The sequence below is a fragment of the Geotrypetes seraphini genome, chromosome 1, assembly GCF_902459505.1.
Source record: "Geotrypetes seraphini chromosome 1, aGeoSer1.1, whole genome shotgun sequence".
NCBI lineage: Eukaryota > Metazoa > Chordata > Amphibia > Gymnophiona > Dermophiidae > Geotrypetes > Geotrypetes seraphini.
This window is the reverse complement of record NC_047084.1, coordinates 112173163-112185957: the sequence shown is the minus strand read 5'-3', so window position 1 is coordinate 112185957 and position 12795 is coordinate 112173163. Positions and strand designations below refer to the sequence as shown.

General features: G+C 42.6%; 1 protein-coding gene across 2 annotated transcripts in view; it reads left to right on the top strand.

Moving 5' to 3' along the window:
• Nucleotides 1-12795, top strand: part of LOC117356516 (myb-like protein Q) — a 50384-nt gene that overhangs the window by 23895 nt on the left and 13694 nt on the right. Inside the window, exons 5-6 of one of the 2 annotated variants that reach the window (XM_033935804.1) lie at nucleotides 2446-2523; nucleotides 12248-12352. In XM_033935804.1, coding sequence (XP_033791695.1) covers nucleotides 2446-2523; nucleotides 12248-12352 — 183 coding nt within the window. The remainder of the gene's footprint in view (nucleotides 1-2445; nucleotides 2524-12247; nucleotides 12353-12795) is intronic. The other variant, XM_033935812.1, reaches the window with a different exon arrangement.

Genomic DNA, 12795 nt, shown 5'->3' with positions numbered 1-12795 from the left:
AACAGGAACCTTTGATTTAACTCAACTATGTACACTTCCTTCAATGTTGGCAGTCATCAGGTTCAGACAAACATTTCAGTTGTCCATGCTAGTTAATTCTCTGTCCATCCTTCCCCTGTGAACCACAATGGGTTCCTTTTCCCTATATGCATGACCTTACATTTTTCTATGTTAAAGCACATTTGCCATTTGTTTGCCCACTCTTCCAGTTTGCTTAGGTCCCTTTGCAGGTCTTCGCACTCCTTTGTGTTCCTAACTCTGCTGTAGAGTTTGGTGTCATCAGCAAATTTTATAACTTCACACCTCGTCCCCATTTCCAAGTCGTTGATAAATATATTGAACAGCAGTGGATCTATGGATGGTTGGGGCCCTGAATGATATGTGCCATGAATGATGTGTGAGAGAATGGTTTGTATTTAATTTCAAATGTTTTTTATATATATATATATATAAGATTCAAGACACTTTAAGGAGAAATCCTGAGAGGCAACATCTGGAAATAATTAGAGCCAGAGACACTGTACCAGTCTTTGAGAGGTCCAGAGCAGGAAAGGTCAGCTAGTTTCACCTCCAGCATAGGAAGAAGGGGGAGTAGGTTTTCCTGCTTCACTTTTAATACAGGGACACAAACTTATCAGCAGATGCTGAAAACAGAAATGCAGGCTGGCTTTAACAGACAAGCTGTTTTGGATTCAAAGTTTTCTTTGGGTATATTATAATGTTTTATGCATATTTAGAAATTAATGTAAACAAAAATATGATTTGTGAAACTTTTTTCTATGTCAAAAGGAATTTTCTTTGTTCAAACCTAAGGACAGCCTCTGTCGGCTGATTGGTTGACAAGGAATGATGTCATACTGGTCACAGAAGGTATATATTGGTGAACAACGAAGTATAGAGTGGGATTCTTTGCTAGAAATGCCAGATTTTGGCTTCTGTAAAGACCCCCATGACGCAAAAATAACCTTTTGATAATTGTTATGGAAATTAATAAACTCAATAATTGTTTTTGGAAACATTTGCCATCATTTCTGTACACTTTACACACTTAAGAGCAAGACTAGCTGCTCAAGTGGCACCCCAGATGGGACTGTCGCTTTAGAGCGCGCTTGAGTATTGAGATTACCCTGCTTAGGATGGGCTGGGGAGCGCTTCGATAGTTAAGATGGGCTGGAGTGAGCTTTGACTGAGACTCCAGTAGATCTAAGCACACTACTGGGCAGGGCTCTCGGTTTCTGTCCTAAAATATCTAAGAAAAAGGACCATTTCAATTAAATTATTAATTTATAGAGTATGTATGGTTGGGCAGACTGAATGGACCATTCGGGTCTTTATCTTCCATTATTTACTATGTTACTATTTCCCCTCCTTCCATTCTTGTAACCCAGCATCTCCTGTCCTTCTCCCCTTCATGCCTAATGTCTCCCTGTCCTTTATTCCTCCACTATCCTCTTAACCTTATCCCATCTCTCTTCACTCCACAGTCCATCATCTCACCTTCTCCACCTCATGGTCCAACACCACTCCGGCTCTCTTTCCTCCTCTCACCCCATGATCCAGCATCTGTCCTGCCCACTCATTCGCTTCCAAAATTTCTTCTTGTCTCCCTCCTTCTCATCCAACATATTTCTTGTTCTTCCTGACTGCCCTTCCATCTTCCCTTCCCCTGAGTCCAACATCTCTGCCCTTCTCTTACCCCCATTCTTGGCTCAGGCTCCCCCAGCAGCGGTGCATATACTGTTCAGGATTCCCCCCAACCACACAACCTATGGGAGACTCTAGAAAGGGCAGTTTCTGTAGGATGAAGAGGGTGAAATCCGGACTGAAGTGGGTTGAGGATAGGTCAAGATGAAAGAAAATAAAGACAGTGGCGGTGAACAGCATGTTCAAGTATCTTGGATAAGAAGGGGAGGATGGAGACCAGGTGATAATTGGAGGGGCAAGTAGGGTCCAGCGAAAGTTTTTTGAGGAGCAGTGTAACTACACCATGTTTGGAGGTGTCAGGTACAGTCAAAGTGGAGAGGGAAAGATTGAGTTTATGGCAGATAGCAGGAGTAATAGTAAGGGAGATAGTAATCAGAATATGAGAAGAGATGGGATCGAAGGAACAGGTGGTGAGTTTGGAGGAAGAAAGAAAGTGTGCAGTTTCCTCCTTCCAGTTGCATATTGTATTCTAACAGCTTTTTGGAGATATGTTATTAAAGTAAAATGTTCATTATCTTGAGGTGGAAACATTGCTAACAAATAGAATTTAAAAAAATTAAATTTTCCTGTAAGGATCTCTCTGCAGCACGAAAGAATAATGTCTCTCCTGGTAGACAGTTTCCTCATTCAGCTAGGTGAGACTTACGTTGTTTCCTGTCATGTTTTCTTCATATTATATAATCCTGAAGTTTCTTGGACAATTTCCCAAGGGAAATGCAAATCCCTTTTTTTCATTTTCAGAGCACCCTGTCAGTCGAGAAACAGTAGACTCTCCTACTTCGCCAACACATACGCAAGTGAAGAATGAATCTCAGCCTCGTAAGTAACACTAGCTAAGAACCAGATGTATCTTTGGATTTCTCACTTTTTGGTCCCATAAAAAATCAGCACCAACTAGTGTGGTGCCATGTGCGATTCTACAAAAGTGAGGCGTCCATTGTAGAATTGTGCGTAGGTGGTGCTAAGCATTCCAACGTTTAGCTGCATCTTATTTATGTCAGGGTTTTCTTGGCCTAAACGCCTACACCTAAGTTAGGCACCCAATGGCCCAGCCCTTAACTCAGAAACATGCCCACCCCTAACCATGCCCACTTTTAACTATGGGGCTCATTTAAAAAAACAAAAAAAAGACATCCAAACGACGGCATAGACTGGCACTTAGGCCCTGATTCTCCAAAAGTGCGTCCCGATTTTAGGCAGCTATAGGCGTCCTACAGCTGTCTAATCAGCCAATCGGGATGCACGTTTTTAAAAAAAAATGCTCCCCAGGCAGGCCTGAAGGCGCCTCCGGGAGCCTAGGGAGACCCGCAAGATGCCTAAGCTCGCCTAAGGGCCTTAGGCGGGCCTTAGGCGAACCTAGGTGGCCCTACGCGTCTCCCTAGTAGAGGAAGAAACCTTAAAATGTAGGCCAGCAAAATGCTGGTCTACATTGTAAGTAGACGCAGCTGCTATACTTATCGCGGCAAGGGATCTCTCTGCCGCGATAAGTATAGCGGGCCGCGGCCTGTCCGATCGGATGCCCCCCCTCCGACACTACCAACCGCCCCCCACGCCCCCCGACATTACCGATCTCCCTCCCACCCCGACACTACCGATCGCTGGCAGGAGAGTGTCCATTCCCTCCTGCCCGAAGATGCACTCCCCCCCTGGCGCTAACAACCCCCAAACCTCCAAACTAACCTGTTCTTCATGCCAGACGGTTCTTGCCCATCCAGCCGGTAAGCCCGCCTCGTCAAAATGAGGCGGGCTCGCCCCTTCCCGGCCCATCCCGCCGAAGCCTAAGGCCTGATTGGCCCAGGCTCTAGAAGCCTGGACCAATCAGGCCTTAGGCATAGCGGGTCCGCCCATCCCCACTTAATCTAAGGCCCTTGCCGCGATAAGTGTAGCGGGCCGTATCTAATCTCCCGGGCGTCCTATACAGAATCAGGGCCTAGGTGTCTTGCAGGCCTCGCCTTCAATATAGGCGGCCTGCCTTGGGAGCATTTTTTTTAAAAAAACGTGCATCCCGATTGGTTGATTAGACAGCTGTAGGACGCCTACAGCTGCCTAAAATCGGGATGAACTTTTGGAGAATCAGGGCCTTAGTTGTTTTGTCTCCAGTGCATCTAAATCTTAAGGGGTCACGTTACGGACATGTTAGAGGTGAACTTAGCACTTGGACATTTTATAGCAATAATCAAACATTTTACAAAATGTCCAGGGTACAATTTGGATGTTTTGGGTTAGACCTGTTTTTAAATGAATAACAGCCAAAAAGGTTCCTGAACTGACCAAATGACCACTTCAGGGATGAAAATATGGCCCCCACATACTCCCCCAGTGGTCACTAACCCCCTCCCACCCCCAATATATCTGCATGAAAGAGAACACATCTGTCACAGCTGCAGATACTATGGCCAGTCCTAGTAGCGCTGCAAGGTCTCTGGAGTAGCCTGGTGGCCAGTGCAGTTGGCTGCAGAGATTGGGGACCCAGGCCCATAAGCCATCCTAACTAGTTCACTAAGCTAAAACTTAAGTTTATATTCCGTCTCCTCTCCATAATTATTGGTGGAAAGTGTGAGCGCATAAGGTCTTTTGAAGGGTAGACAGGTGGGTACAGTTGGTTTGGAGGGGAGTTTGAAGAGCTCACCATATAAGCTTTTCTTATAAAGCTAAGGATTTGTTGAATGAATTTGACTCAATTAGCAACACAACCGGTCCTGGGGGAAGTTTAGAGTTCAGTAACATTTTGGCAAGTTTGCATGTGGCACAGTGGTTGGAGCTACCGCCTCAGCACCCTGCTCCTTGTGACCCTGGGCAAGTCACTCAGTCCTCCATATCCCTAGGGAAAATGCTTGAGTACCTGATTGTAAAATCACTTAGATAACCTTGGTGGGCAGTATATAAAAACCTAATAATAATAATTTCATGCTTGGTACTGATTGGCTCAGCATTGCTTGAGCACTGTAAAAACATAGCAAATCCTGTGGGGTTTGAATATTAATCTGGAAAGACAAATGTTAATAATAATGATGAATTTATTGCCTGTTGGAACTGAAAACCTTTGTAGTGTCCTCTAGGCTTCAGCCCTACTCTGGTCCACAACAACTGCAACAGGTGGTGAGAAAATCTCCCCAGGTCTAGAGCACACTTTCACCAAAATAGGTTACGAGAGGTTTCGATTGTTTTTAAGGAAAGACTGAGGACTCATTTCTGCTAGTAGCAATGTAGAGTAATAATAATAATAATAATTTTATTCTTATATACCACCATACCGAAAAAGTTCTCACAATAAGGTGAGCTAATCCATGGGATACAGATAAAATACAAATAATGGACTTAAAAACAGATAAAGACAGAAAGCATTTACAACATAATGCAGAAAATACCGGCATGGCAGGGAAAGAAGTAAGTGGATCCCCTAACACACTACTGGGCAGTGTTCCCGCTAAGCTGCGCTGGGGTGCGCTGGCGCACAAAATATTACCTCGCAGCGCACAAGTTTCTCGTCACAGCGCACACAGTGTAGAGCACAGTTCTTCAACCGCCGGTCCGCAAACAAAATCTTGCCGGTCCGCGAAGGATTCGGTCCCCGCCGCAACGAAAGGCCGGCGTCAGCTGACTTGCAACTTCCTGTTGCAGTCGCTGTGCCGGGACTCCTGCCTTCGCCGGGACTCCTGCCTTCCACCGCGTTTGCCTCCTGCCTTGTCTCCGCACCTCCAGACCAGCAGCGGCAGCTGTGTATGCTTTTAACTTCGGCACAGAGCTGCCCCTAATCAATAGTTTAGCGCGGTTTCATAAGGCAGCCTCGGGGCCTTTGCTAGGCCGGCCCACATCGCATCATCGAAGCGGGCCGGCTATCAAAGGCCCCGAGGCTGCCTCATGAAACCGCGCTAAACTATTGATTAGGGGCAGCTCTGTGCCGAAGTTAAAAGCATACAGAGCTGCCGCTGCTGGTCTGAACTCTTGGGCCGCTGAAGGAGGGCAAAAAGCAGCTGTCCTGGAGGTTTCCCTTCCTCTCGCCTTTACAGGTTCCTTTTTTCCACCTTTTTTTTTTTCCTTCAAACGGCAACGGGCCCCAGCATCGACATCAATCAAGTAAGTTCCACTGTCAATCAAGCGGTTCTGCTCGGCCAAAGCTTCCCCTGTGACATGAGCCACCCTCAGGGGAAAGAAAGTGACCCACAAAGGTGAGGGGAAGGGGGGCAGATGATGGAAGTTGGGGGGGGGGGAGAGAGAGAGAGAGAGAAGGGGCAGATGATGGAATGGAGGAGATGAGAGAGAGAGAGAAGGGGACAGATGATGGAAGTGAGAAGAAGGGAGAGAGAGCAGAAGGCAGATGGATGTCAGTTGAGAAGGGAGAGCAGATGCTGAATGGAAGTGGGGAAAGAACACATACTGGATGGAAGGAGGAGATAAATAAAGGGGGAAGAAAATAGTAAGATAATGGAGGGGTGAGGGAAAGGGGTGACAAGCTGTGTGTAGACACAGTGAAAAGAGGGAAACGGGACTAAATAGTAAGAAAGAATTTAATTTAGATGGAGGCAGAAAATAGAGAAGGAAGACCAGAGAAGAAAAGGGAAGAGAGAGCAGAGAATGATCAGATCTGAGTGGAGGAAATGAGAAGAGAGATATGCTAAAAACCACAGGGGGGAGGGAAGGATAGAGATGCCAGACCATGAGGGGAACAGAAGGAAGATGATGGATGCTAGACCAAATTGGGGGGTGGGGGGGGGGGCAGGAGGAGAGATGGCAGGGAAAGACAGACAGTGAATGGAAGGGGCAGATGCTGGACTGAAGAGACAGAGAAGGTTATCATGCTGCTGTACCGGGCCATGGTACGCCCTCACCTGGAGTACTGCGTCCAGCACTGGTACTTTAAGAAGGACACGGTACTACTCGAAAGGATCCAGAGAAGAGCAACTAAAATGGTTAAGGGGCTGGAGGAGTTGCCGTACAGCGAAAGATTAGAGAAACTGGGCCTCTTCTCCCTTGAGCAGAGGAGATTGAGAGGGGACATGATAGAAACATTCAAGGTACTGAAGGGAATAGACTTAGTAGCTAAGGCAGGGAGAACGAGAGGGCACTCTCTAAAATTGAAAGGGGATAGATTCCATACAAACGTAAGGAAGTTCTGTGGTAGAAAGCAACATATTTATTTGGCTCATAACTTGCTGGCGCCCGATATTTTTAGCTCACAGTGAAAAAAGTTTGCTCACAACACCCGCCCGCTTAGAGGGAACACTGCTACTGGGTAATACTGAATCAAATATAAATCACTCAATATATGACAATATATATATGTTGTATATTGAGGGAAAGAAGTAATACATAGAACAGATCAAATACATAAGAACATAAGAAGTTGCCCCCGCTGAGTCAGACCAGAGGTCCATCTTGCTCAGCGGTCCACTCCCGCGGCGGCCCATCAGGCCTAGTGCCTGAACAGTGGTCCCTGATTAATTTTGTAACTTACCTCTAATCCCATCCCTATAATCTACCTCTACTCTTATCTGTACCTCTCAATCCCTTTGTCTTCCAAGTACCTATCCAAAGCTTCTTTGAACCCCTGTAGCGTGCTCCTGTTTATCACATCCTCTGGTAGCGCGTTCCATCAAGTTGAATATAAGGAACTTGATTGAAAAAATGAAGCAGAATGCATTAAGATACCAGCCTAGCAAAGAGTTGAGTCTTTAACAATTTTCTAAAATCAAGATAGGAAGAGACCTCGAACATCATTTTTCCAAGCCATACATTCAATTTAGCGGCTTGAAATGAGAGGGTTCTCTCAAGGAACTTCTTATAACGACAGGATTTTATGGAGGGATATGAAAACAAGTGTGGTCTTTTTGGCGAGAGTCAAAGAAAAATGAGACACAAGATAGATAACCTGGTAACAAACCTGAAACTGATTTATAACAAATACAAGAAAATTTGAAAATAATTCTCGACTCTATCGGCAACCAATTGAGTTTCAAATAAAAAGGAGTGATATGCTTCCATTTTTTTAAACCAGAAATGAGGCGAACGGCAGTATTCAGAATCATTCTCAATTTTTTGAAAATTTTCTTGTAAGCACCTAGGTGCATAATGTTACAGTAATCGAGAATACCTAAGATAGAAGACTGTACCAATAAACGAAAGGAAGTTTCGTCAAAATACTTCTTAATGGTACAAAGCTTCCAAAGCACAGAGATACATTTCTTAAACAATAAATCCGTATGTTGTTCCAATGTGAGATGTTTATCCAGTCACACCCAATATTTTTATGGATTGTTCTATTTTATAGTCCAACCCATTAACATGTAATGTTGTTTCTTTAATCTTATCGTTGGGAGTTGCTAAAAAAAATTTAGTTTTTTCCGCATTTAATTTCAATGAATAAGCAGTCATCTAAAGTTCAATCTGATTTAAAATAATCGCTAAAAATTTATGAACTCCGGTGACAGACAAGTTAACAGTATGATTATAGTAATGTCATCCGCATAAATGTAGAACTTGAGCTTTAAACTTTGCAACAAATTTCCCAAGGAAGCAAGATAAATATTAAACAAAGTGGGGGACAAAGGTGAACCCTGAGGGACCCAACAGGAGTTTTCCCAACGATAAGACAAGGTATCTTCTTTAAACACTTGGTACGATCTTTTATCCAGGAAGCCATGAAACCAGTTCAAGACATTACTTGCGACTCCAATGGATTCCAAACAATTCAACAAAATAGTATGATCTACCAGATCAAAAGCGCTGCTCAGATCTAGCTGCTTAATTAACGCACGTGAACCTTGACTGAATAATGAATGCAAATAATAAAAAAGAGAGGCCATGATTGTTTCGGTACTAAATCCTGACCGAAAACCAGATTGATTCTCATGCAAAATGCTAAACTTATCCAAGTATGTAACTACTTCAACGTTTATCAAACCTTCCTGTATCTTAGTAGCCAGAGAAATACTGGCAATAGGTCTAAAATTAGATGCAATGCTGGTGTAATCACAATTTAACCCTATTCCTCGGGAAATTTCCCTATGGATAATAAGAAATTAATCCACATCAACAATTTGGCCTTAAAGTTGACCTGGGGCAACTTTCATAACATTTGGAGAACAGCTGTCAAGTCTACAGTATGAGTTAACATACTTATTGTAGAACTTACTAAAGGTTTGCCAGTCAATAAATGTAAAATTATTCCAATTCAGATCTACTCTTGGAGTGTAGGTAGATTTATGGGTATATTAATTAGCTTAACATAAACAAGTCACGTGTCTCTTAGTTGCTAGGTAAACCATAAACTCCTTATTCCAACTTATACAAAAATAGAGACCAGGGCTTTATGAAAAAGGTTTATTATAGTTATAAAAATATAATTCATAAGCCAGCAGTAAATAATAACTAATTATTGTTCACACAATGTCCAAATACATACATGAAACTCAGTACATAATATCACACTAAATAAATGAGTAGATATAACTAATTCTTACACACTAAATAATAATAAATATAATAATAATTCCTGATTAGCAGCAGTCTATTACAGTTTATCACCCAGAGTAATTAACAACTCCTTTCCTATCACCAATTAGAGATCTACCTAGCCCAGCTGATAAGGAAATATGATTCCTAGCTCACCTGCAGGTCAAGCCCCAGGGAGATAGAATCAGTCCTTTCTTGGCGTGGCACGATGTAGAATTTCTCCAGGTCAACAAGGGTCTGTTATTTACTGAAGTGAGCTGCAAAAGTCTGTCAGCAAGGGTTCCTTAAGTGATGTGAATTCCAGGTCTGGATAAAAGTCCTGTTCCTTCACTCCAGGGAAGAGAGCTAATCACAAGAGGTAACTTCTCAGGTCTTAATTATTATAGAAGGTGTGCAGAGAATCCTAGGTTAAGATGCAAGCTTCCTTATACCTCAGCACAGAATAATAAATTAGGCACCTTCTCCTTAGTTCTCATTAGATGACCTCTCAGAACCAATCCAGAAACAGAACTTGGATGAATAGCCTTTCTGTGTAAAGTCTCATAGAGGCCTTGGGAAGAGGCGCCTTCTTTAGATAAGAACAGCATAGAAGTAGATGACTCCCACAGCTTCACACGGGCTGAACATGCAGGCATAGTCAAATGTCCTTGACTAGAGAAACACACAGTTCTGGTGAACATACCCAGAATGCATCTGACAGGCAGCAAAGATGATTTCTTCTTTTTCTCTTCTTGCATGGTTCATGCTGGAAAGATTTCTTGCAGACAATGGTTCAAGCTTTATGACGTCAGTGAGGAAGGAATCACCCCTACAGGACGATGGGAAAACACCAGTGATGATTAATAGGATCAACTAACTTAAGCCTCAGTTTTTGAATTTTGATATTAAAAAAATGAGCCAAACTATCAGCAGATAAAATAGATTCTTCGGCAGCAACAGTACATGCCTCTAAATCATAAAGATCATTGACTAATTTAAAAAGGCTACTACTATTGGATGATACATTGCCAATTTTTTGGGCGTAAAATTTTTTTTGTTTCTTCTTTGCCAGTTTTTTGCAATTTTTCAGTTTTTGCCTCCAAGCTTCTCTATGCTCTGGTGTTCTAGATTTTAATCATTGTCTCTCCAATTTCCTTAGTTCCCTCTTTAACATTAAAAGATCTGAATCAAACCACCCATCTAAATTCCTAAATCTCTTTCTTTTCAGTTTAATAGGGGACCATATCATTTAAAATATAGGTACTAGTATTGATCCATGAATCCATAAATTGTTCAATCTCATTATTATGTTTAGAAACTATATCATAATGGGACCAAAATTCCACAGGGTTAATCAAACCTCTGCTAGCGTGCAATTTTTTATTTCTTGTTTTATTTTCATTGTTTTTAGACTGAGTTGTCTTTGATTGCCAGTCAAATTCAAAATTACATAATCTATGATAAGACCATAAAGAATCAGCCCAATTAGCTTGTTTCCAGCGAATTCTAGGATTCACTGGTTCTTTAGAAGAAAAGGTAATAAGATCTAATTGAGTGGGTGGGTTTTTAATTGGGAATGATTTGAAAAAGCCTAGTGAAGAAATGAAAGATCAGAACTCTATGATTTCAGGTTGATCTTCTTGCTCTAGATCAGGGATCTCAAAGCCCCTCCATGAGGGCCGCAATCCAGTCGGGTTTTCAGGATTTCGCCAATGAATATGCATGAGACCTATGCACATGCACTGCTTTCAATGCATAGTCATTGGGGAAATCCTGAAAACCTGACTGGATTGCGGCCCTCAAGGAGGGACTTTGAGATCCCTGCTCTAGATGAATATTGATGTCCCCACTCAATAGGTTATAAGCACTGATTATTGAATTAGTTAGCAAAAATTCAAAGAAGTCCTCCTTCGCTAAACTCCATTTTTTAGGAGGAACATAACATACAGTGGCGATTAAAGCATCCACTAAAATTTTAGAAGTTAGTTTAAGAGACAAAATTTCTAGGTTAGAAGTAGATTTGGAATTTAAAACAGTACAAGTTAAATAGTCTCTAAAAATAATGGCCAAACCTCCACCCCTTCCCCAAGATCTCGCTAACGATAAAATTTTAAAATGGGGGGGGGAGGAGACATTCTTGAATGATAATGTCGCTATCTTAGAGCAACCATGTTTCAGTAAGTAAAACAAAATCAGGGTTGGGAAAAATGAGAATAGGTCAGATTTTTTAGTATTCGTTGTTTTTTGGTATACAGCTTATTTAGTCTGTGAGAAGCTGGTAAAACTGGAATGGGAAATGACCCAGATTCCTTATAGTCATATAAGGCATGATATGAAGCAGCTGGTAAACTTTTATCTTTACAGCACGAGTTGTGGTACAGTAAACAGGAATTGGCACAGAATACGATAGAACAGCTGACCTGTTTCTAAAACTGATTAAATAAAAAAGAAGCGATTATATACCAGTGCCATGGTTCAGCGCCCCAGGAAGAAAGAAGTGAAAAAATGACAATAATTTAAAATTGAGTACACAATAGTCTTACATCACTGCTTCTCATGGGTAGCAAAACAATAGTATATTATGTCGATAAATGCAGGATTTAAAATGTCCCAGTGTTGAAGTGAGGCAGAAGGGGAGTGAGCTCTTCCACCCAAGATGTAACCGATCAAAGCTGGACCAGCAGTAGCGAATGCAAAGTGAAAATACTAGTACTTCCCGTTGGAAACTATTTAGGGTCTCTCAGCGCTAATGTACTAAGGTGTCCCTAGTTGCTTCACAAAGGCGCGAAACTAAGGCGCACGTGCCTTTGACATGTGCCTTCGACGGCACGCCTAAACGGCTGCACGCCGTCAGCACGATTCAAATTTAAAGCCCAGCTGCCTGATGTAGATGGCGGTCAGCTGGTTGGTGAGGCAGTGACGCTCCCGTGTCCAAGACTGAAGAGAGGCTCTAAACAGAGCCGTTGTAGTCTAGCCAGCAAGGAAGCAGTATGAGAGATCAGTTCAATTCTAGAGGCAGTAATTAGATTAAAGCAGGCTTTCACCCTCTGGACTAGAGGAAAACGCTTAACAGAGAGCAGTCTAGAATCCAAGGACTTATCCTCTCTCACAGTGGTTCTCTCTTCAGGCCCACATCACCGTGCATCAGTTGAGATCCAATGGCAGCAACACCGAACCAAGACCAGACCTCAGGAACCCAGAACAGCTTCGCCTCTGGGTAAGTAACAGCGATTGTCAGCACCTAGGACCTATCTTGAATGCAACCCTTTCTCCTGTGGTATTACCTTCTCCAACAGGAACCCTGGTGATAATAATTACTCTTCCAAAGAAAAGAAAATGTAAAAATTGCCCTGTCTACAGTAGAGTCCTCTTTCCCATATTCTGGCAACACATTCTTTTACATAAGAATAGCTTTACTAGGTGAGACCAATGGTCCATCAAGCCCAGTAGCCCCTTCTCACGGTGGCCAATCCATGTCCCTAGTACCTGGCCAAAACCCAAAGAGTAGCAACATTCCATTCAGAATCCTAAAGAATAGCAAGATTCCAGAATCCCAGAGAATAACAAGATTCTAGAATCCCAAAGAGTAGCAACATTCCATTCAGAATCCTAAAGAATAGCAAGATTCCGGAACCCCAAAGAGTAACAAAAGGTTCCGGA